At 38.3% G+C, this 21,162-nt stretch overlaps 2 protein-coding genes across 3 annotated transcripts in view; one reads left to right on the top strand and one right to left on the bottom strand.

Moving 5' to 3' along the window:
• The first annotated feature begins 173 nt into the window (after positions 1 to 173).
• On the top strand, positions 174 to 7,117 carry irf1a (interferon regulatory factor 1a). Its single transcript, XM_051651172.1, has 8 exons — positions 174 to 440; positions 631 to 730; positions 2,121 to 2,300; positions 3,376 to 3,459; positions 3,551 to 3,667; positions 3,750 to 3,802; positions 6,486 to 6,582; positions 6,790 to 7,117. The coding sequence occupies exons 1-8, from the start codon at positions 354 to 356 to the stop codon at positions 6,867 to 6,869; spliced, it is 798 nt and encodes a 265-aa protein (XP_051507132.1). The 5' UTR covers positions 174 to 353; the 3' UTR covers positions 6,870 to 7,117.
• A 134-nt stretch (positions 7,118 to 7,251) lies between these two features.
• ddx21 (DEAD (Asp-Glu-Ala-Asp) box helicase 21) overlaps positions 7,252 to 21,162 on the bottom strand; it is a 53,179-nt gene continuing 39,268 nt past the window's right edge. For both annotated transcript variants that reach the window (XM_051651145.1, XM_051651146.1), the window contains exons 11-16: positions 12,811 to 12,930; positions 12,646 to 12,719; positions 12,153 to 12,312; positions 9,055 to 9,189; positions 7,912 to 7,956; positions 7,252 to 7,672 (exon numbers count right to left, since the gene is read on the bottom strand). In XM_051651145.1, coding sequence (XP_051507105.1) covers positions 7,430 to 7,672; positions 7,912 to 7,956; positions 9,055 to 9,189; positions 12,153 to 12,312; positions 12,646 to 12,719; positions 12,811 to 12,930 — 777 coding nt within the window. In that variant the 3' untranslated portion in view covers positions 7,252 to 7,429. The remainder of the gene's footprint in view (positions 7,673 to 7,911; positions 7,957 to 9,054; positions 9,190 to 12,152; positions 12,313 to 12,645; positions 12,720 to 12,810; positions 12,931 to 21,162) is intronic.

Genomic DNA, 21,162 nt, shown 5'->3' with positions numbered 1-21,162 from the left:
TTGTTTCAGTGTGATTAGTGAAATGAAATCAGATGGCTTTGAACCATAGCGGGGGCGTCCCTCAGTACCACAGAAATTCTCCTGCTGTTTGAAACTGTCCAAACCTGTTGGTGCAGGTTCATTTGAGCGAACGTTGAGGCAGAGAGTGTGTTTTCACTGAACGAGCTGCTGAAGTGACTGACTGACACTGATTTCAGTTCTGTGATTTCAGTCAACTGTCATCTTCATTGCTGCTCTGCAGAACATATTGACTGTTTGAAGCTGATGATACACTTACATTGAAGGCAACATACTGTAAAGGAGCAAAATCAGCACAGCGCTTCTAGCAGAATTCTGTTCCTCTGGAGTGAAGGATGCATCAGGGACGCCTGCGCTTGCGGCCGTGGTTAGAGGAACAGATCGAGTCGGGCACATATCCAGGAGTCATATGGCTGGATGAGGTAAGATCACCAGACTATGAGACTGGTTAAAGAATAGTCCAAATTGGTATTGTTTGATTGATTCAGTACATCAAGTATTCAAACTTCCCCTGAAGTTTGACCCAATCACATGCTGTTGAAGTGTAATGCAAATTAATTTACCACTAGAGAGATTATTTGAGTATGTATATACTGTATGTGCCATGTGTAGTCTGCCAGAGTTTTCCAGATTCCCTGGAAACATGCAGCCAGACATGGCTGGAACATCGAGAAGGATGCGACTCTGTTCAGGAACTGGGCGATTCACACAGGTGACATTCAGACATAAGTCCATTACAGCACAGGAAAATAAAGAAATACTGTTGCCTATTAAAATATTCAATCACACGCTGACTTTGAGGACTTTAGACTGCTTTAAACAAATAAAGTGGACAAGAAACATGTTTCACTTAGACACAAAATCAGTGAGAAGACCATGATTTTCATCTTCAAGTGTCCTGACCTACAGCTTTCTAATCATGTCATATCTTCAACATTTTAGTTAACTTGTGAAAATGATGTACTTGGGAACACTTTACATGAGTGGTCCCTTTGTTAAGGGTTTGTAAAGGGGTTCATTAATGACTAATATTTAATTTACAAATGCATTATAAATCATTGATATTTGGTTATAACAACATGCTTAAAAAGGGTGACTTTCATGCATTTCCTGCTAAATACTGAGCCATTTTATAGTACATGATATAAATGCTTAATATCACTTATTCAACATTCGTAACCTATAAAAAGGTAAAGTCGACAAACATGAAGCATTTATTAATGTACATGAAGTTCAGTATGGTTTAATGGTCATCAGGCTTTCATTAAATTATATCTGTTGTGAATTAGCATGAAGAGCTGAAAAGTGTTTTTGTAACAAGGACTAGGTATGTTGGGACAGCACTCGGAGTAGTACCATTCTTTTGACATCAATGTGACAAGGAACTGAATTAGAGTATTTTATGTTTTTGAATTATAGCATGAATAAGTGTATTTATTAAGCATTTATAACATCCAGAACATGTCCAGAAGTTAAAATGCTAAATATCTGGCAAGTATTGCATGAAAGTCGACCTTTTTTCATGTTGTTATAACTGTGTATCAATGATTCATAATGCATTTGTAAATTACTTTAGTCATCAATGTACCCCTTTAATGTAGGCTACATCACATTATTGTGCACATTAATGTGTAGTGTTACCACAAGTTGACACACACCATTTCCATGTAATCAACATTAAGAAATCAGTTTAAAAGTTATATGAATGGATAAAAGAAAGTGTATATCTTGGGCCACCATTCTTTAAAGATTGTCAACACTTTTAAACACATTTTTGCCTTCGCTAGTTCATTTAAAATGGACCTGTGGTGTGACAAATGAATTCTGAAATGTACAAATATTCCATGTCATAAAAGCTGCATGCATAGTAACTATGCAAGAATTAATAATGTTGTTTAAAATAGTTTCAGATGGAGTATAGCATGTCACTGTCCAATTACAATTTTATATATATATATATACATATTTAGAGTACTTAGAAAGGCAGTTAAAAGATGATGAAAAAAAAAAAAAAAAAAAAAAAAACAATTGTCAATTGGACAATTATCCTGAAACTGGTACTGCTGACATGTGCACATCATCTCTCCTCTCATTTATTGTAGGGAGATATAAACCTGGCATAGACAAACCTGATCCCAAAACATGGAAAGCAAACTTCCGCTGTGCGCTCAATTCACTGCCAGATGTCAAAGAGCTTCAAGACAAAAGCATGAAGAAAGGTCACAACGCTTTCAGAGTTTATATTCTCTTGCCACACAGCAAAATGCTCAAGAGACGCAGAGGTAATCACACACAAAACCTGGTGAAATAATGATCAAATGAAGGAGAAAGGACCTCTTACAAAACAAACCCAGATGGGACTTGTGACAAAAATAATGTACTTTGCATCCCAGAAGCATTTCAAATGTTAACTATCACCTAAAAGCCAAACACAGGATACATGGCGTGAGCTGATAAGGGACCGCCCCGGCCCGCTAGCTTGTTGGAGTTCTCCCGTGAAAGGTCTGTAGACTATCACACTTGCAGCAACTTAAAAAGCTGCATTCACATGTTGCGCTTCCGTCCTGCCAGAATCAATTGGATGAAGTATCATTACGTGGGCAGTGCCAGCGCTAGAAGCAAAACAAGATGTTCTCTGCGAAAGAGAAGTTCAAAGTGGTGTGAATCATGTGATTGCGGCTTCACGATTGCTGTAGCAAAGTAGATACCGACAGACTGCTGACCAATTAACACTGTGGAGGATGAGGGTTTAAGAGATTTAAATGTGCATTGCAACAGATACCCAGCCAGTGGGGACTAGTTCTTTCACTTCATCAACCTCTCAAATGTTTAATGGTACTTGAATTGGTGCTAATTTAGTGCATTTCTGTCTTTATACTGTGGAAGGTTTTTTTTTTTTGGAAAATGTTAATAAAACATAGTCGTTACCTTTTCTTTTCTAAGAAGGAACTAAATGCATTTTGCCAGGAGAAGTATATATGGAGTTAAATTTCAGCACATTCAAATTGCAATTAAATATTTTAATCGACTGACAGCACTAATAAAAACATGCAAATAGTATGTTACAATTTACACTTGCATGTCTCCAACAGTAGGTACAACAGTGTAATTACAGATTACATGCAGTTACTTTAAAACATATACACAAGACCTAAAGTGTAATAAATGACATAAATGACATACAAGTTGTCACCTAATATGACTAGGATCCCTTTATCTGGATTATTATCAATAACACATTTTGCAGAACATGAACTTGATTCCTAGTTAAATTGAGATTGAATAATTCAATAATATTTATATTGGTCTCTGAATTGATGTTCTTGATTTATTTTCTGATCTGATGTTTGTGGTCAGCAATGAGGAGTTTGGATTCTCATGTTAAATCAAGATCTCCTCCACCACCAACACAAAGAAACATAGTGCTGGAGAGATTTACAGGTACAGTAAGAACTTCAATTTGAACCAAAAATGGGAGGAAAAATGAAAACTAACTTCCACATTGAGACACATTTGTCCTGTGTGAGAACAGAGAACTTCTGGAAGTTCACAGATGATCGCGAGTGCTCCACAGCAGACGTCTTGAGAAAAGATCCTGTCTCCAGAGGTGTTGAGGACCACCAATCAAACATCAGCGCCACAGCACAGGGTGAGAAAACATACAATACAAACTAGTTTGTGGATTGTAGTTAAGATTAGTTAAGGTTTAAAATGACTAATTACCTGTACAGGACTTCCGCTGACCAAAAGCGATGAGCATGAACAGACAGAAGCCGTGCTGAAGGTAAGTTAGACAGCACATGTCCTCTGATAGACATTATCATATTGTTAGTGCTCAAAGTTTGGTTAATGGTTTTTGTTTGTTTGTTTGTTTATCCTTAAGGGCTGTTTATGGAAAGCTGTGTATATTTATTTGAGCACCTAAATTCACAACATACACACTGTGCGAGCAGAAATTACACAAGTACAGTTTGTACTATCTTTTTGTTTTTACCATCTATACTTTCTAGTTTTGCTTATCTGTTTTTACTCAACAGGGCTGAGAAACTACATTTAAAATTTTCGCAGAAATATTTCCAAAATTCGAATTATATTTGAATTTTAAAGACATTATTTCAGGTAGGTGAAAAAATCTACAAGACATTTGATTTTTTTAATTGACGTTGTCTCCTACATCCACAACAAATCAATATAAACCAATCAGCACTGTGTTATAGTGGCTGTTTATTGCAAAGAACATAAAGTCAAAAGATTAGCCAGTTTATATTCTATAATAGAGTAAAATGAGAAAAGAAACGCTTCAAAATACGGTTCTATGTTAACTTAGTGTTGCACAGTAGCCTATTCCAGTGCTAAAGTACTACCACAGACTCAAGCTTCATAATACTGGTGGTACCACAGTGTATTTAATTAAATACAGTTGTATAGGAATAGTTATAATAGAAATATAGTTGCAAGGAATCAAGACACAACAGCAAAGACCACCTTTGGGGGTGGTCACTCCAAACACGTCAGTTTTTTTCTAAGTAAGCATGCGCTAGATGGACCAGTCTAACTGTTGCGCTGTGTCTCGCATTTTTTTCAGCATCTTGTGCAATAACGATGCTTTTTTTAGACACTGTCAAATTAAAGGGAAATTCAGCCTTTTAAAACGTGTCTCGATACACTGTTCTGTTTTATTCGTAATGTCTGTTTTAGCCCAATAATGCGTCATCATCAGTGCTTGGCACACATTCAAATTTCAATTGTTAATTTTAGCATTCAAATGTGCATTTTTATCTTAAATTCAACAAATCTTAGAATTTTAATTTGACAGCCTTAATTTGTTCCCACACAGCACACGCTGAACTCAGCTGAAAACATTTTGCAGTTGCATTATAATTAGGGCTGTAGATTTAATGTGTTAATTCCCTGTGAATAATGTAATGCAATGAATCATGCCCCCTGAACGTAATAAGGAATATTCCTACCATCAGAGGAATTCAAGGTTGAAGCACCACCTTCATGTTTTTGTGAGTCTCAGTCAGCAAGGGCCATTAAGTGCAACTCCAGCTGTACAGAGACCAAACCACATCTACTAACAGCAGACAGCACAAGATGATGGTGCGTTCTTGTGTTTAAACACAGCTGGATGGAGCAGGCTGTGTTCTGTAAATTTAGACTTCATGCTTCAGAGTGAATGAGCACCACTCTGTTATTGTACACACTCATAGCAGTGCATTGATTTCCTATCACAACCAAAGTATACCAAAAAAAGAGATCTGAATCCACTTGAGCCCACATATAATGTAGAGAAAAAAAAAATGGTGCAAAGAAAACTGGCTTCTTTTGCACTGAAGATTTTCACTGGAATAACTGTTGATTTAGCTGCTGCTGCATCAATCAGTAGACTAGTTAGCAACAGTTTTTCTTTATCTTATAATGAAACAAAGAATAGGTTACACATAGAGTTCTACACAGTGAGCTATAGATATAATATAATATATATATATATATATATAGAAAGGAGAGAAAACGACACCTGCTATCAGATCGGGCAATATCTGATCCGTATCAAGTATCGGGAGAGAAAACGTGGTATCAGTGCATCCCCGCATCAGACATGCAATATGCATCTTTATTGCTTAAATAATTGATCCACTTAAAATATTTGACTTATTCACGATTCAAAATTAATAACAGCCGATTAGGATTAAACAAGTTACTTTATTAGAAGTAGTACATTATTGTATTTGCATATCCATTCACAAACAGCCAGAACACGCTGTGGCAGTGGAGACGGAGTTCAGTTCATCCCGTTAGATCTAACATAGTTGGATTCCTTCATGAAAAGTTCAAATATAGGCTATCAACATCAGCTGCGGGGCAAATGGTTTTTATTAGATCAGTCAAGATGTCAATGATGGTGATCTGTGAAATATAATCTTTGTCAAATCCTTAGTTTGTCCCGATTCACTGATTCTGATGAAAATGTAAATTAGCTAAAATCTTCAATATTTATTTACTTTTGTCCACAAACAGCACTTTTTGGGCATTTTCAGCTCAGTTTGAACAAAGCGCCCCTTGATAGCAGTAATTTTCTGGGGTGGCAAATGAACCCGGAAGTCCTGCCACAGAACGTTTGTCTGTAAACAGTAACTTCATCTACTGAGCTGCAGCTGTTCCTCAACAGATATGCTGTCAGTGTGAAAACTCAACGCAAGCCTGCCGTTGCAGCTGTTGTTTCACGTGTGGTGTGAAACAGGCCAAACCCAAGAGCAAAATGTCTTTCTGTAACTCCTCCATCAAACACAGAACAGACCTTTTCAGACTGTTCTGACATACTTTACCTTCTGTATCTGTCTGCCAGCTGTCTTATGATCAACGCTTCAGACCAGGCATAGTCAGGCAAAGTTAGTCTTGAACTTTCTTTCTCTAGTTACCAACTGTGAGGCATCAGATGAATGTTGGTGTGCTTGTATCTGCAGATTGTGGATCATCTGAAGAACTTTGAGCACCGGAGTCCATTATATGACAGTGACAGAAGCTGGAGACCAGCAAACTCAATGTGGATGGACTGTCTCTGTAAGATTCAACCATTACTGAATTTATAGCCATCACACAAGTGTCACGACTAAAACTTAACACTTTCACTGAAGTAAAAAAAAAAAAAAGAAAAAGAAAAAGCTTATACTGAACAAAATCATTTGACAATTTTTTCCACCCTTACTAGATACAAGGCAGCTTAAAATGTAATATATTCATTATTAACATGTACACGTCTGTTTTCAGGTGAGACGATGGAATTATCTGGTTATTCCCTCCATACAGACTGTAATATTCACTGTGCTTCCTCAGCTCAATATGTCTAAAGCATCAGAGGGACCCGGACTCCACACTTCACGGCTTGTTGCATCTATTTTGTATTTATGTAGTAGTGCAATTGAAGATAAAGCATATGGACACTACTGAGTGCACTGTGAAACTTGATTCTGAACACAATTAAAGCTCTTGATATATGTAGGAATTTCTAAACCCTTAATTTTCTTTATCCAGTTATTGAAACGGCCTCATTCATGAAAAAAACAAAAACAAAAAACAACAAACAGAACAAATGTCAATCATTCATGAACCCATACTTGCATTAATTGCTGCATTCAGTTCAATGTAACAAATGACTCCAGAATGTTTTTTTATGAATGACTATTTTTAAGAGAAACATTCACCAGTGGGTGACAAACGCATAACAGTGTGTTAGTTGTAAGACCACTTTAATGCGAACAGGATTCGTCATATAAATAGTACAACTGCAAGCATAAGCAATCTGCATGTTTCATGGTTCTGAACGCCCGAGAACCGAGCGAATGGGAATTTATCAAATGGCAGTAAAAACATGAGTCTGACAGTCCAACGCAACATGATCAACAATCGATCAATAATCAAAGGCCTGACTGAAGCTTCGTTTCTGAGCGCCTCCTCTTCCTCTTCCTCGTCCTCTTCCTCTGCTGAAACCATTGCTGCCTTTGAAGTTTCCGCCAAACGAGCGGCGTCCCCCTCCACCGCGACCACCAAACCCGCCGGCCAACCTCTCGCCGCTGTGACGCACGCTCTGCTCCATCTCTGGCAGTTCTGTAGCGACGGTCAGCTGCCAGCGACGGCCATCTTGCCATTTGTCCTGCAGAGACCCCAACAAAACAATAGAATCAGCAAACAAACCCCCTCTGACAGCTCGTTTATCATGCGTCTGTTCATGAGCGTCCATTAGTGAAACTCGACGCCACAGAGCGACTCGAAACAAATCAGAGTGGCTTGGAAAAGAAGATACTCAAAACTCAAATCATTTAGTCAAATGCACAGACATGTTGTTGGAGTCACTTTACAAACGACTCCAAACATGAGAGCACATCTTCATACCTGAATCTCCTTCAGCTTACTGGCAGGAACATCAAAACACACTCCCTGAGAGACACAGTGAGACCAGAAACATTACAAACATACACAGAAACAGTGTTAATAATAGTGCTCCTTTCAATCGCAGATGCCGCTATCGATATCTAGACAGCTGGATGGCCAATTTAAATGCCAATATACATAATACAATTTAACTACAGCAAATCAAATGTTCACAATTTCTAAAAAGAAAAATGAAACTTTATACAATATTTACTGAAATTTGCATAAAATTGAAAAAAAAAAAAACAACAACTTGATAGCAGGTTGATTTGTTATTGGGCAGATATTGGCTTGTTAATCGGTATATCGGTTTATCGTAAGTCAATAACTACAGATATCTTAATGACAGACTTGTATACCCGCCGATATTTCAGTCAGGTCCAAAATCTACCCACAGTCTTGTCAATGGATGATGGATATTTCTGAAATTTGAGTAAATGGGCGAATCTCACAAAAACATATTCAGGTCTATTTTCACCTCAAAATAATAAAAATAATATTTTGCTAAAAGAAAATTGTGCCCTTTTCATGAAAATAAAAACATTTCCCTAAAACTGCAAAAAAAAAAAAAAAAAAAAAAAAACCCTCACTCATTATTGTAATGTATCCAGACATTTTTTTTATTCTCATTCTCATTACTGTAATAGCATTTTTTGCTGTATTACACTAACAAAATTGCTGTTACAAAGACTTTACTCAAATATAAGAGACTCATATTCAAAATATGAATAAAGGCAGTACAACAAATATTACCATTTTGCATTACAGCATTGAGAATTTGGGGTGAAAATGTGTTTTGTCATGATAATGCCACAATAAAAAAAATAAAATAAAAAAATCTTAAATGGTCTGGAAAATAGGCTTCCTTTTATATAAAATACATTTTTACTTTTAGTCTTTTGATTTTCAAATGAAATATGACTCATGACATTCACCCAGAAATAAATAATGATGTACTGGTTTGTCAGTAATCATAGTAAACATCAACACTAACTCGACTGTAAAGATATTGTCCTAAAATCCTCTTTTAGTCCGGCTAAATCTCATCACATAAATGCACCATGTTTTAATAAAGTACGTTTATCATTCGAGTGACGGTCACACCTTCTTGCCCTTCAGGAAGTTCATATGTTTGATGTGGTCCTCGACTTGTTCTCCGAGCTGTTCCTTCAGTCCATGCCACGCATAACCCATGCTATGCATCTCTTGAGAGCAGTTCAGGATCAGTGTGGTAAATCCCTGAGAGAACACGTGACACAGATAGAAAACAACATTCATAACAGCTGTCCGTCTAGAAAACTCTATTACTCAAAGGTCTGCTCTTAAAATCTAACTACAATGATAACAGATCTGATAAATACAGTGATTATATGAGCAGTGTCCAGAAAAGGCCATTTCGAATGAATCACTCTATAAAATCTACACAACACCTATTGACAGAGTCAGCAGTGTGTTGTTAACTAGAGCATCTGTTAAACCAGTTGTAGATGTGCAGACCTGTTCATGTTATGTATCATCAGTGTTTGATGTTTGTCAAGCCATATTTGTTCAGAACCCAACTTATGTACAGTTTTGAGCCACACAGTTTCATGTGATTCTTTACATGAACAATTCGGCACTTTACGTTACAACTGTATAAATATATTAAAAAAAATGCAAAATAGTTTTGGGTTTTGTTGTAATAAAAGATCCCCTTTAAAATGATGGCTGAAATTTCAAGCCAACATGAAACGGCATTCTCAACCCATTTTACTTCCAAAATGACACATTTTCAAAAAAGGATATTTAACGAGAAATACTTTATTTTGTAAAACTGTGGTTGAAAAATAAGAGGGGCTTGATGGTCATTTTAGAGGGGAGCAAATTACTACATGCTGATAAAAGACTATGAAAATATATATTTTTTTCTTTATTGTAAAGTGTTACCAGGGCACTTTATTCTAATGTTCCATTTGTTTATATTTACTGTAATGCATTAGGTATCATGAACTAACAATGATACAATTGTGCTCAAAAGTTTGCATACCCTGGCAGAAATTATGAAATTCTGGCATTGATTTTGAAAATATGACTGATCATGCAAAAAAAAAAAACTCTTATCCAAGTCTTTTATTTAAGGATAGTGATCATATGAAGCCATTTATTATCACATAGTTGTTTGGCTCCTTTTAAATCATAATGATAACAGAAATCACCCAAATGGCCCTGATTAAAAGTTTACATACCCTTGAATGTTTGGCCTTGTTACAGACACACAAGGTGACACACACAGGTTTAAATGGCAATTAAATGTTAATTTCCCACACCTGTGGCTTTTTAAATTGCAATTAGTGTCTGTGTATAAATAGTCAATGAGTTTGTTAGCTCTCATGTGGATGCACTGAGCAGGCTAGATACTGAGCCATGGGGAGTAGAAAAGAACTGTCAAAAGACCTGTGTAACAAGGTAATGGAACTTTATAAAGATGGAAAAGGATATAAAAAGATATCCAAAGCCTTGAAAATGCCAGTCAGTACTGTTCAATCACTTATTAAGAAGTGGAAAATTCAGGGATCTCTTGATACCAAGCCACGGTCAGGTAGACCAAGAAAGATTTCAGCCACAACTGCCAGAAGAATTGTTCAGGATACAAAGAAAAACCCACAGGTAACCTCAGGAGAAATACAGGCTGCTCTGGAAAAAGACAGCGTGGTTGTTTCAAGAAACACAATACGACGAAAATGAGCTGCATGGTCGAGTTGCCAGAAAGAAGCCTTTACTGCGCCAATGCCACAAAAAAGCCCGGTTACAATATGCCCGACAACACCTTGACACGCCTCACAGCTTCTGGCACACTGTAATTTGGAGTGACGAGACCAAAATAGAGCTTTATGGTCACAACCATAAGCGCTATGTTTGGAGAGGGGTCAACAAGGCCTATAGTGAAAAGAATACAATCCCCACTGTGAAGCATGGTGGTGGCTCACTGATGTTTTGGGGGTGTGTGAGCTCTAAAGGCACAGGGAATCTTGTGAAAATTGATGGCAAGATGAATGCAGCATGTTATCAGAAAATACTGGCAGATAATTTGCATTCTTCTGCATGAAAGCTGAGCATGGGACGCTCTTGGACATTCCAGCACCACAATGACCCTAAACACAAGGCCAAGTTGACCCTCCAATGGTTACAGCAGAAAAAGGTGAAGGTTCTGGAGTGGCCATCACAGTCTCCCGACCTTAATATCATCGAGCCACTCTGGGGAGATCTCAAAGGTGTGGTTCATGCAAGACGACCAAAGACTTTGCATGACCTGGAGGCATTTTGCCAAGACGAATGGGCAGCTATACCACCTGCAAGAATTTGGGGCCTCACAGACAACTATTACAAAAGACTGCACGCTGTCATTGATGCTAATGGGGGCAATACACAGTATTAAGAACTAAGGGTATGCAGACTTTTGAACATTTATTGTAATAAATGAGGTAACACGACATTAAGGTTTTGTTAACATGAACCAACAATAATACTTTTTTGGCACATATTAATAAAACAATTTTTTTATTTTAATTAAAGCTGTATATATTATGCATTATGAACTATAAATGAACATTCATGCATTTTCATAAATTAACATTAACAAAGATTAATAAGTGCTGCCTACATCTCTGAAAACTTTTTAGGATGGACTACGAGACTTTTAATTAATAGCCTTGCAATTTAATCGTTATCATTACAGTATTAAAAAACGGCCTTACTCTTAAATTGAAAAATTGCATCACTTATGTAATCAGTGAATATATGACTTGTATTACTTCCACCATATAGTGAAATCATATGGGCATTTACACTTTTATCAAAGCCAGAGAGGAACCCTCAGCTGAGTCTACTTCCTGTCAATGTTTATTCTCACCACTAACTAACATCTTATGGAGGTTTTTCTTTTCTTGTCACAGTTGCCTTTGTCTTGCTCAATGTGGGTTTAAAGACACTGATACATGCACTTCTGTAAAGCTGCTTTGAAACAAAGTGTATTGTAAAAAGCACTATACAAATAAAACTGATCGGCATGACTAATGCATGATGCCTTTGAATTTACTAATGTTCATAAATACAACCTTGTTGTAAAGTGTTACCAGTGCACTGATGAATCACTTTTGATTTCAGACTGACTTCAAAACATCAGCACTATTTCCACAAAAGATGTGTTGTGCGGGGTGACGTACAGCGTCAGAGTTGATTAGCGATCGCTGCTCCAGACTCGTAGCTCCTGATATGTGAGCGAGCGCCGCGGCCAGCGCCTCTACCGCCCCCCGCTGCTCAATGAGCTCACTTGCCGCTTGGCGGAAATATTCAACTGCTGCCGCTGGGACAGAGTCCAGAAACCTGTGACGAATAAAAACACACATGAGACGGGTGAAATGATGACAGAAACTCTTCGGTGCCCGATGTGGCTCTTGCAAGATTTGTTTTATGAGGTTGTTCACATGACTATTTAAACGTAGCTCGTAACAGACGCAGTCCACACTCATAAACACTCTTTCCTGGCATCAACTCATTTTATAGTATCATTCCATATTATATAATGTTTATTGTAGATGAAATGACAAGAACTTTGGACCTCTAAACATTATTATTAGCACCTGAAATTCTGTTGTCACAGTTTAAAGCAACATTTGAGATGTAATTCATTTAAATTAAGAGTTTCCCGTGTCTCACCTCACGGCATCTTTACTGGAAGATTTGATGATGTCATTGGCTGTAGGGACTCCAACACGTTTGAATGTGATGCCCTGATGGAGATGAACACAGGCATTAAAGCTCACGTGATGTTCAGGAAATGATTGTACATGACAGTAGCGTGAACCGATAAAGGCGTCTTACCGCTTTCTGCTCCACAAATTTCAGCTGGTTCTCCTCGTTGCGCTGGTAGAAACAGATGCAGACACCAGTTCGCCCAGCTCTGCCCGTCCGTCCTGAGCGATGGATGTAAGACTCCACATCCTGCATTTACAACAGACCACAATGCTTTTAAAAGTGGATTTGAATCCAATCAGCAGATAATCATCGAATTGCCCCTCAGACTGCAGTGTACATGATGTTCATACTGCCCGTCAACTTAGTGAAGTGTCTCAAATATTTTTTTTCTTCGATCAGCTCACTGTAGAATCTCTCATACTGTGATTTCATGGTTGATTTGCAAACTTGTCAAGTAGTTTCTCATCCATCAATTAATGTACCGTAATGAGTGAAATTGACTGTCGATTAGTGTCACCTATCGATAAGCTGGTAACGGTGGGTATTCGCGACACTCTTGGTGTGAATGGGTCATTTGTCTGCTATTCTTCTCACTTTTTCGCATTGTGTTCGGTGTGAAAGGGCCTTCATACTGAAACTAACTGAAAATAAAACTAGCCATTTTCAAGATACAAACAAAATATTTCTGCTATTAACATCATTGATTCTTATGTAAAATATGGAATAAACAGAACATGTACACACAGAATCAACTTAACTCCCATTATATCCCCCTCCCCAACTCCACCCTGCCCCTCAACAGGTATCCCTGTAATCAAAGCATGAATTACACCAAGCACACATCTAAGCAAACAAAAGAAAATATTTGAGAACAAAATATAAAAATCAATAAAGAGAAAAGAATTTCACAAAGAATAGAATTTACAATTAAAACCACAATTCTGTTTCTCTCCACATGGTCCTCACTGAGAGCCCTCCAGAAAGGCCAGACACCTGTGCCATTTCTTGCGTGTCTATTTTGCCAAGCTGTTTAAAATTACATATTTTCAAATGCCGCCACTCTCCCCAATTCGATGAACCATTCTTGAAATGAGGGAGCACAAACTGATTCCATCCTCTAAGAATTATCTGTCTGCCAATCATTACACTGGTTTGGACCCAGATTTTTAGTATTTTTGTCACTTATTTTAATGACCGGCCCATCACCCAATATACACCAATCAGCCACAACATAAAACCACCTGCCTAATATTGTGTAGATCCCCCTCGTGCCGCCAAATCAGCGCCAACCCGCATCTCAGAATAGCATTGTGAGATGGTATTCTTCTCACCACAATTGTACAGAGCGGTTATCTGAGATACCGTAGACTTTGTCAGTTTGAACCAGTTTGGACATCAACAAGGCGTTTCCATCCGCAGAACTGCCACTCACTGGATGTTTTGGCATCACACAGAGTAAATTCTAGAGACTGTTGTGCGTGAAAATCCCAGGAGATCAGCAGTTACAGAAATACTCAAACCAGCCTATCTGGCACCAACAATCATCCATGCAATTATTTAATCAGCCAATCATATGGCAGCAGTGCAGTGCATAAAATCATGCAGATATGGGTCAGGAGCTTCAGTTAATGTTCACATCAACCATCAGAATGGGGCAAAAATGTGATCTCAGTGATTTGGAACGTGGCATGATTGTTGGTGCCAGACAGGCTGGTTTGAGTATTTCTGTAACTGCTGATCTCCTGGGATTTTCACACACAACAGTCTCTAGAATTCACTCAGAATGGTGCCAAAAACAAAAAACATCCAGTGAGCGGCAGTTCTGTTGACAGAAACGCCTTGTTGATGAGAGAGGTCAACAGAGAATTTAAACTGACAAAGTCTACAGTAACTCAGATAACTGCTCTGTACAATTGTGGTGAGAATGCTATTCTGAGATGCAGGTTGGCGCTGTTTTGGTGGCATGAGGGGGACCTACACAATATTAGGCAGGCGGTTTTAATGTTGTGGCTGATCGGTGTACATAGTCTGGGGTAGAATGAAATCTGAGAATTTAAAACCTCACAGTTAAAATTCTGGACTCTTACCCAGAATTCTTGAATTGTCTCCATCCTCCAACTTCTATCGCCAGCAGGTAGGTTTGTCTTTTAAACCAAGCCTCAACAATCTAGAGGGAGTCCAGTGGAAATTATGCAAAATCTTAAACTGAATAAAGCATACCCTTGCATCCCTAGACATAATTAAAAAAAATTTAAATCCTTTCCCACTCCCTATCAACCAATACATAAGTTCAAATCTCTTTCCCATATCCTCTTAAGAGCAGTTAAGACCCTGTCACCAAGACTCTGAATCAACGAGGAATAATAGACTGACGCTTCATGACCCTTTCCAAAGGCTGTGAGCACCATACAGAGGGTGTCTGCAGCTTTAGGGGGCTGTGTACTACCACCAAAAATAGTACAAAGTAGATGGCGCAACTGTAAATACCTGAAAAATTGAGACCTAGAAATCCCAAATTGCTTTGTTATATTTTCAAATGTTCTAGAAGAGACTAATGGGCCAGGTGACTGAGATTAAAAGCATAGTAATAAAACTACATTTTGGGGAGGCCTAAGCGTCCTTTGTAAATTGGTCTATGTAACTTACTGAAATGCAACAGAGGTAATTTACCATTCCAAATAAAAGACTTAGTCTATCAAATTGTTTAAAATAAGAAAGGGGAACTTTTAGAGGGAGAGACTGTAGTAGATAATTAAATTTGGGGATACAATTCATTTTTATAACATTGACCTTCCCTGCCATAAACAGATGTTGTGAAGCCCACCTATCCACATTGCACAAGAACCTTTTCATTAATGGATTAAAATGAACTAATTAAGGGCGCTTTCAGGCCTGTAGACCGTTTGATTCGTCCCGAAACGGGGACTAAATTGTTACAATGTTGCATTTTCTCCTTGGTTCGGATCGCTTTCACAAGGCAACATTTACAAACGGACCAAAATGTGTTTACGCAAGTCACGTTTGAGTAAACTGTCCCCTCATTGGTCAAAGTGCATTGTTTATGTTCTAGGGTTCTGCTTATAGCGGCCAGTCGGTTATCCATCAAGATGGATGGACAACAGCTTTGCGGGCTTACTGTGGCTTTTTTTTCTAATCACGTTATTTTAATTGATCAGTTTGAGCGGGAATCAAGGCTTCATCGGAACAACAATATTGCCATGCACTTGTTTCGACATTTTCAGAAAAGGCGGCGCGCTTTCACTGCGAGGTGCCATGATGTGCTCACCCACAGAATGTGTCACCAATGATCTATCAGGTATGTTCACAGTTATTCGCATATCTATCACTTATCTGATCACTATAGCTTATCAGCATTTCACAAATGTTTAACCCTCTTTTGCATCGTGTTGCCTTAAAACATTTATGGTCATGTAAATTGATTGCATGTTATGGGTATGTGTGAGAAAGTGGAATGGATATACCTCAACTGTGCGTATGTCATGCATGTAGCCACAATGTAAAGAAAATTGCAGGTTTTTTTTTTTTTTTTTTTTTTTTTACACAATACCCATTTTCGGACTGTATACGTTTTTAGTATTTACTTAAAAGTTGGCTATATTAAGTTTTCTTAAACTGTTTTTTTGATTATTTTTTTCTATTCAGTTTTGTCCTATTTTATAGTATTCTGACATCCACAAAATGTCATTAATTTTCACTTAGATTAATAAGATGACATTTATTTTCTCTACATATATTGCTAAAGGAGCATATGGGCATACCCATGTAGTCATGGCTGGTGGACATACATCAATAATACATGGACGGATCGTGAATGGCTGCAAAATTTCAGGATGCGAAGAGGCACACTCATGCAACCATGTGACATCCTCCGGCCCTGGCTGACTCGTTAGACTACCAGATACAGAAAACCAGTTCCTGTTGAGGTTTGTGTGGCAATCTGTATTTGTAGATTGGCAACAAATCTTGAATATAGGTCTCTCTCGCACCTGTTTGGCGTTGGGTTGTCTACATGCTGCATTATCACTCAAGATGTTGTGACTGCAATAAATGTGATAATGAAGCCACAATACTTCAAGACACCCTCTTCAGCAGAGTTCAGAATGATTGTGCAAGGCTTTTGTGACAAGTGGAGATTCCCTCAAGTTGCAGGAGCTATTGACGGGGCACATAAAAATATCAAAGCTCCAACCAACACACCCACAGATTATTATAATAGAAAGGGCAATTACTCCATTGTTTTGCAAGGAGTAGTTGACAATAGGATGAAGTTTTGGGACATTAACATTGGGCAAGGGGGTAAAATTCATGATGCCCATTGCTCTTTGAGTGTGAGAGCAGAGCCACAGTTTTACTAACAGGACTGAAACATTTGAGGTAGTTGATGAGCCACTTGTTCTCTTAGGGGATTCTGCCTATCCCCTATTACACTGGCTGATGAAGCCTTACCCTAAGGGAAGGGGAGTAATGCCAGAACAGCTTCAATTCAACCACCGCTTAAGTTAAGCATGGATGACTGTAGAGCGTGCCTTTGGGCGGCTCAAAGGACGCTGGCGTTGTCTTCTAAAGCAATGTGAGGCCCACATTACTCTAATAAGCCGCATAGTCTCTGCTTGTTGTGTGCTGCAAATTACTGTGAAGTGCAAAATGAAGAATTCCTTAGGAAAGATGGAGTTGGAAAGGAGTAGCAGGAAGAGAATGAGGGATGTCATGACCAGGAGTATGCCCAAGGCAGTAACATCAGAAATGCACTGTACAGATATTTCTCAAGAATTTGAATGAGTGCATCTGATCACCCAGACTCCTTCAAGGTGTATAATGAACATGGCCTCTGTAAGCTTCCTGAAATGCAAAATCTCAGAAATAAATTTTTTGGAATTTACAATGCCTAGCTCATGTTTAAAATTATTTTTACTAATCAATTCACTTGTTAAAAATGTTTGATGTTGGTTTGATTAGAGGTTACCATATTCTGAAGGCTGGAAAGCTGTGATACAAGTGTGATGAAAAATGTAAAACAACAAAGTTTATTTTATTTTTTTTAATTATTATTATTATTGACAGTTGTACAGGCCAAACAAAACAAAAAAATGTCTCTGTACTTAACTCAATATTGTTTACCTGTCTATAGAGTTTGCTCAAAATAAAAAAAAACTTAACATTTATTTAGCAGTATCAACAGTGTTTCTGATCAATGGCATGAAATGCAAAGAAAAAGGCAAAACAAAAGGCAGTTTCAGCCTTCAAAAACACACAGATCAACAAAGACCATCTAATATAAAAAAAAAGAGGTAGCAAACATTGTTTTAACAACTTTAACAAATAACATGTCCCTTTGAAGAAAGTCATTTCTTTATTCTTAATGTGCTTTATATAGAAAATATCTGAATGAACATTTCAAAACAATTAACAAATTAACAATGTATTAAACAATAGGCACAATCAACCAAGCCTTCTTTTTTTTTTTATTTATTTATTTATTTATTTTTTAAATGGACTGATGGTTCATGTTACAGGTTGTAGTACTGTTGACTCTTGTGCACATCATGCAGCAGGGAAGATACAGTGAGTTGTCTACTCTCAGATGATGGAGACTGTGACAGGTGCTGATTTGGAGGCACGGGCACCATTGGCTGGGGAACACCTGGAATGGGCAGAGTGGGTGGCTGAGATGATTGTGAAATTGACCAAGCACTGGAGGTTGACGTTGGTGGATGTGGAGGAATCCAGGGCCGTGGTGCTGAGGATGGTGACTGTCCTGGATGCAGAGCACTTGTAAAATTGCCCATTACTTGCAGAAGCATCTGGTAGTTGGCCTGTTGCTGTGCTTGCATTGCCTGGAACCTACTCTCCTCAGCCTCCTTTACATTTACATTTTACATTTATGCATTTGGCAGACGCTTTGATCCAAAGCGACTTACAGTGCACTTATTACAGGGACAATCCCCCTGGAGCAACCTGGAGTTAAGTGCCTTGCTCAAGGACATAATGGTGATGGCTGTGGCAACTGAACCAGCAACCTTCTGATTATCAGTTATGTGCTTTAGCCCACTACCCCACCACCACTCCAGTGTTGTGCCTTTAGCCTCCTGTTGTGCCTTTAGCATTCTCTCAAAGACAGCAGTGTCTTGAGTCAGGTGGTTTTCCTCAGCTCTGTTCAATGCCTCCAACTGCCTTCTATGCTCAGCCATATAAGCCCGGAGCTCATGATCAAGCACAGAGGATTTTGATTTATTTTCCCGAGAGCTCCAGGAAAGGCCAGACGCCTTCCTCAAGGTTCTTCATAGCTGCTGTCTGTGCTCTGTGCAGCATCAGACATCTCTGGCTCAGTGAGAGTGGGATCAGTATTGTCAGATATTTTGCTTTTCTTTTGACATTTCTACTTTTATGCTGAACACACAGTAGGACTACTACAATGCAGATTGAAATGGAGCGATTAAAGCCCATATCCTGAAGATGCTCACTAAAAACCTTATAAACCTCAGTATTTTTATGTGTTTTCAAAAGCTGTTCTGATATATTTTCATCTGACCAAATTTCAATTAGGCATTTTACTTCATCTTGTCTCCATATTAAACAAACACTGCTGCTTTTGACGTAATGCAGTTCCCATCGGGCAACACTGTTCCCATCATGCAGGTTGGTTCCTTGGTCCATTGGGTTGTTTGCATTCTCACCACAAGCAAACCGCTTCAGAGTTCGTTTGCAATCAGTCCGAGACCATCTTGTTCAGGCGGTCTCAGACCGATTGTTTTGGTACGGATCCGAGTGCGATTGCAGTGTTCATATATGCCTAAACAAACCGAATCAAGAGAGAAAATGCGGCAGGTTCCGAAACAAATGCTCCAAACAAGCCAGGGGTGAAAACGCCCTAAATGTATCAAATTTGCTGGAAATAAAATGCCTAAATACCTAATGCCTTGCTTGGGCCATTGAAAGGCGCCAGGTTAGAAAGCAGTGACAGGGCAATATGCTGTCAGAGCAAGAGCTTCCAATTTAGACCAATTCACCCTGTATCATGAAAATTTGAAGAATGAATGAATAATTCTGTGGAGGCTAGGCATAGATCTTTTAGGGTCGGAGACAAATAATAATATCATCTGCGTAGAGTACAAGTTTATGCACCACACCTCCTGCTACAATGCCAGGAAAATCACCCTCTTATTGCTGCTGCTAATGGTTCCAGGGCAAGACAGAACAAAAAAGGGGAGAGAGGACAGCCTTGCCGGGTTCCCCTACCAAGAGAAAAATAGAAAAATGAGATGAATCAATCCATTAGTTTGCACTGCTGCTACCGGTTGTTTATAAAGTAACTTAATCCACCCAATAAAAGTGTTCCCAAACCCGTAAATTTCCAAAGTCTTAAAAAGATAGTCCCATTCCACCCTATCAAATGTCTTCTCGGCCTTCAAGTGAGATTGCAGCGATTGGGGTCTGATCATTCGCTACTGACCACATAATATTTATAAAACGTTTAATAATATCAGAAGAACTACAACCACATATAAACCCCACTTGATCTGTATGTATAATTGATGTAATTACACTGCTTAATCGATTAGCCAGAATATTAGATAATTTTACATCTAACTGGATCAGGGAAACTGGATGATAACTTTTACATTCATTTGGGTTTTTATGTTTAAGAATGAGACTGATCAGGACTTGTGCCATAGTTGGCGGTAGTTCACCTTTCTTTAATGACTCCGAATAAACTTCTAACATAAGTGGAGCCAGTTCTGTGACATATGATCTAAACATTTTTGCTGCAAAACCATCTGCCCCAGTGTCTTACCTGTTGGCAAGGCTTTAATTACTTGAACAAGCTCCTCTTAAGTAATATCTGAGTCAAGAAAGTCTTTTTGATCATTCGTCAGTTTAGAAAGTTCTAATGGCTCTACGAAGTTGCTAATGTCCTTATCGGAAGACGTGGAACTATAAAGATCTAAATGGAATTCTTTAAAGGCTTTATTAATATCTGTGGCAGAGGTAAATATATTGCCTCCAGAAGACTTAACTGAAGGAATGGTGGAAAAAAAACTATTTTATGTATCTGGCAAGGGTTTCCCTGCCTTGTCTCCCAACTCAAAGTATGTCCATCTCCCTGAATAACCAAAACTCTACTTTCTGTGACAAAATAGTATTGTATCTATATTTTAGCTGAATCAACTCTCTAAGACCATTGGATGACATTCGGCGCTTCAGCTCTGTTTCAGCACTTTTAATACTCTTTTCCAATTCTATGAATTCCTGTGATTCCTTTGATCTATTTAATGAACGAGGCATATTGTATGATCCACCCCCTAAGAACTGCCTTAAGTGCCTCTCATGCCACGCCCACAGAGGACACTGAGGACCAATTGGTTTCTGCATAAGCATTAACTTCTATCGTTAACATTCTATCTTTAACAAATGCTTGGGTCATGTAGAAGGGATTATTAATCATGAGCTTTATTGCCA

The sequence above is a fragment of the Myxocyprinus asiaticus genome, chromosome 23 (assembly GCF_019703515.2).
Source record: "Myxocyprinus asiaticus isolate MX2 ecotype Aquarium Trade chromosome 23, UBuf_Myxa_2, whole genome shotgun sequence".
In the NCBI taxonomy this organism is placed as follows: domain Eukaryota; kingdom Metazoa; phylum Chordata; class Actinopteri; order Cypriniformes; family Catostomidae; genus Myxocyprinus; species Myxocyprinus asiaticus.
This window is presented reverse-complemented; position numbering and strand designations above follow the sequence as displayed.

What these genes read in the sequence shown, in the direction of transcription:
- irf1a (XM_051651172.1), top strand. Translation starts at nt 354, where the DNA reads ATGCATCAGGGACGCCTGCGCTTGCGGCCGTGGTTAGAGGAACAGATC. An exon ending in AATGCTCAAGAGACGCAGAG is followed by an intron (nt 2,301 to 3,375) that starts GTAATCACACAC and finishes GTTTGTGGTCAG; the next exon opens with CAATGAGGAGTTTGGATTCT. An exon ending in AGTGCTGGAGAGATTTACAG is followed by an intron (nt 3,460 to 3,550) that starts GTACAGTAAGAA and finishes GTGTGAGAACAG; the next exon opens with AGAACTTCTGGAAGTTCACA.